We start from the raw sequence: 3,482 nt of genomic DNA, 5'->3' as shown, positions 1-3,482 counted from the left end.
CTGAGGAATTGAACCCAGGGCCTCATGCATGCAAGGCAAGCGCTCTACCACTGAGCCACCTTCCCAGCCTGTTTTTACTTATTTCAAAAGCCAAGAAACAAATTATGAGCCAGGCACTGGCAACTCAGGCCTGCAATCCTAGCTACTGAGGAGGCTGAAATCTAAGCATCATGGTTCAAAGCCAGCAGAAAAATCCATGGGACTCTTCAATTAACCAGCCAATAGCCACAAATAGGAGTGGCTCAAGTGGTAGAGTGCTAGCTCAAAGTAGAAGGAGGATGAATGCCTGTGTTCAAAGTTTGAGGGAAAATTCAGCTTTGAGACAGAGGTCAAAGTGCACAAACCAAATGGGTAAAATGTAAATAAAAGGACAAGAAGCCAAAGGTTGGCGAGGAATCTCCAAGTGCTGTACAGAAAGACCCAGGGGAATATGGCCAGGCAAGAAAAGGTCACACGAAAGCCAGCTCCTCAGGGCTACTAACCGTGCATGTGACAGATTTGGCTGTCCCTGACTGCAGGAAGCCCAAGCGGAAGCCATAGTTGCCATGGTAGGTGTTTTGGGAAGGGACAAAGGATGACAGGGGCCATGGGGTGGCTGGTGCCGGGGCTGCAGGTGCAGGGGCCACTGGGGCCGAGGCCTCGGGGACAGCATCTGTAGATGTTTGTACAGCTTCCTGCGGATTTTCTAACCACTTTTCAACATCGTCTCCTGAGAACTCATTCATGGGAGAGGAAAGCGAGGTGGACTGTGGATGGGAAGAAACAAAAGAATATTTCAAGGCTGGATTCCCAGCCTAGCAGGCCACCATGTCCCCTGGTCCCTTCCTGCCCAATTCTTACCAGAAAGCTGTCATCAGGAAGACTGAAAAAGAAGAGCATACAGTCAGTGTTAGTAATTTTTTTTTTTTTGGGTCCAGTCGTGGGGCTTGACCTCTGGGCCTGGGCGCTGTCCCTCAGCTCTTCAGCTCAAGGCTAGTGCTCTACCACTTGAGCCACAGCGCCACTTCCAGTTTTTATCTTGTTGCTCATGTGGTGCTTAGGAATTGAACCCAGGGCCTCATGCATGCAAGGCAAGCGCGCTACCACTGAACCACCTTCCCAGCCCCAGTGTTACTAATTTTTGCTTCCCATAGGCCTTTACTAAGTGACGGGGGCCCTTGCCATGAAACTTACAGTTTCCAGAAATCTGAAAATGACTCATGACTCAGAGGGAGATCGATGTTAAGATCTGACGGCAGCTCTTCCATGACAGTACCCAAGAAGGCAGTCTGGCAGCTCTGAAGAGAAAAAAAGAGGGCTGGGTGAAACACATTGGACCCTGGATCAGTAAGCTTAGGACCCAACCTGAGGACCTGAGACAGATTGGGGTGGGGGTGGGGGGACACACCATGACACAGCCATTTCTGGGGAGCAAGAAAGAAACAAAACAGTTCTTCTGCCTTTAAGAAAGTAGCCCTTACTAGACTTTCTAGCCACATACTTCGTTGAGAAAAAGATAAGCAGAGAAGAATTTCTAAACTCCCACCACAAAATCTACAGGCCCTCCAAAATTTGTCCCCTATTTCTGCCCTCCTTCCAGTTAAAAAGGATGCAGTAATTTCCAACCTGCTCCCTCTATTACTTCCCAACCAATTCATGGCCCATTCCTTTCTTTCATTGCCAAGCGTGTGTGTGTGCGCGCGCGCAAGCGTGCATGCACATGCATGCGTGCACGTGCCTGTGCTTGTACTTGAACTGAGGGCCTTGAGCTCCTGCCTGACTTTTTCCATTTAAGACTTGCACTCTACTACTTGACCCATACCCTCATTTCTGGCTTTTTTTTTTCTTTTGGTTGGTCATGGGCCTGAACTCTGGGCCTGGGTACTGTCCCTCAGCTCTTCAGCTCAAGGCTAGCACTCTATCACTTGAGCTACAGCACCACTTCCGGCTTTTTCTGCTTATGTGGTACTTAGGAATCGAGCCCAGGGCCTCATGCATGCAAGGCAAGCACTCTACCACTGAGCCACCTTCCCAGCCCTCAGTTCTGGCTTTTTGGTGGTTAACTAGAGATAAATGCCTTCCCTGTTTTCCTTCCTGGGCTGGCTTCAAACTGCAATAGTCAGATCTCAGCCTCCCGAGTAGCTAGGCCATCTGTCCTATTTCTTTTTGTTGTTGTTGCCAGTCCTAGGGCTTGAACTCAGGGTCTGGGTACTATCCCTAAGCTTCTTTTGCTCAAGACTAGCACTCTACCACTTGAGCCACAGGGCTACTTCCAACCTTTTCTGTTTATGTGGTACTGGGGAATCGAACCCAGGGCTTCATACATGCTAGGCTAGCACTCTTTCACTAAGCCACATTCCCAGTTCCTTTTGTTGTTATTTTAAAGAGTACGTTATGACTGTGAGCTAGTACAGATTTTGTGATACTGTCTTCTACCCCATTGGTGCAAGTTCACTTCCTAGGGAACACTGTTCAGTGGACTGCATGTGGGGGTTTGTCCAGAGATGGTGGCCTAAGATATCAACACTACTTGGAGGGAGACAGCCTCACAGCTAGAGGTCTCCCTGTTTTATCACTCCATCACTCAAGTCTATAGTAGCAACTGTTTTTCAATGTTTCCTTAAAAAGAACAAAACAGGTCGCTGGTGGCTCATACCTGTAATCCTACCTACTTAAGAGGCTGAGATCTGAGGATCTTAGCTTGAAGCCAGTCTGGTCAGGAAAATCCATGAGACTCTTATCTCCAATTGCTCAGCAAAATACAGGAAGTAGAGCTGTGGTTCACATGGTAGAGTGCTGGCCTTGAGGAAAAAATCTCAGGGACAGTGCCCAGGCCCTGAGTTCAAGCTCCAGGACCAGTGTGTGTGCACATGCGCACACACATACATGCACACACACATGCGCGCGCGTATACAAACACAAACAAAAGCACCTTTAACAACCTTTTTTTTCAAAGCAGACACTATACATGGAAGTAAAACTCTGGTTCAAGTGGTAGAGCTTCAGCCTTAAGCAGAAAAGGCTACGGGATAGCACCTAGGCCTTGAGTTCAAGCCTAGTCTTAACAATCCTCCCTCTTCCCCCAATCCTATAAAACAAACAAAAAAACAATGCTGGGTACCAGTGGCTCATGCCTATAATCTTAGCTATTTAGTCTGAGATCTGAGGACTGAGGTTTGAAGCCAGCCTGGGCAGGAAGTCTATGAGATTCTTTATCTCGGGGATGGGAATGTGGCTTGGTGGTAGACTTGCCTAGTATGCATGAAGCCCTTGGTTTAATTCCTCAGTACTACATAAACAGAAAAAGCTATATGTAGCACTGTGGCTCAGGGCACAAGTGGTAGAGTGCTAGCCTTGAGCAAAAAGCAGCTCAGGGATAGTGCCCAGGCCCTGAGTTCAAACCCCAGAACTGGCAAAAAGGAAAAAAAAAAACTTTTTGTTGTTGTTGTTGGTTGTGGGGCCATAACTCTGGGCCTGGACACTGCCCCTCAGCGCTTCAGCTC

At 48.2% G+C, this 3,482-nt stretch overlaps 1 protein-coding gene across 2 annotated transcripts in view; it reads right to left on the bottom strand.

Annotated features, from left to right (window-relative positions):
• Positions 1-3,482, bottom strand: part of Tp53 (tumor protein p53) — a 15,818-nt gene that overhangs the window by 7,022 nt on the left and 5,314 nt on the right. For both annotated transcript variants that reach the window (XM_013013490.1, XM_013013491.1), the window contains exons 2-4: positions 1,174-1,277; positions 841-862; positions 483-746 (exon numbers count right to left, since the gene is read on the bottom strand). In XM_013013490.1, the coding sequence (XP_012868944.1) occupies positions 483-746; positions 841-862; positions 1,174-1,277 (390 nt within the window). The remainder of the gene's footprint in view (positions 1-482; positions 747-840; positions 863-1,173; positions 1,278-3,482) is intronic.

Source organism: Dipodomys ordii, unplaced genomic scaffold (assembly GCF_000151885.1).
Source record: "Dipodomys ordii isolate 6190 unplaced genomic scaffold, Dord_2.0 Scaffold19, whole genome shotgun sequence".
Lineage (NCBI taxonomy): Eukaryota > Metazoa > Chordata > Mammalia > Rodentia > Heteromyidae > Dipodomys > Dipodomys ordii.
The sequence above is the reverse complement of the archived record's forward strand: the minus strand, read 5'-3'. Positions and strand labels throughout refer to the sequence as shown.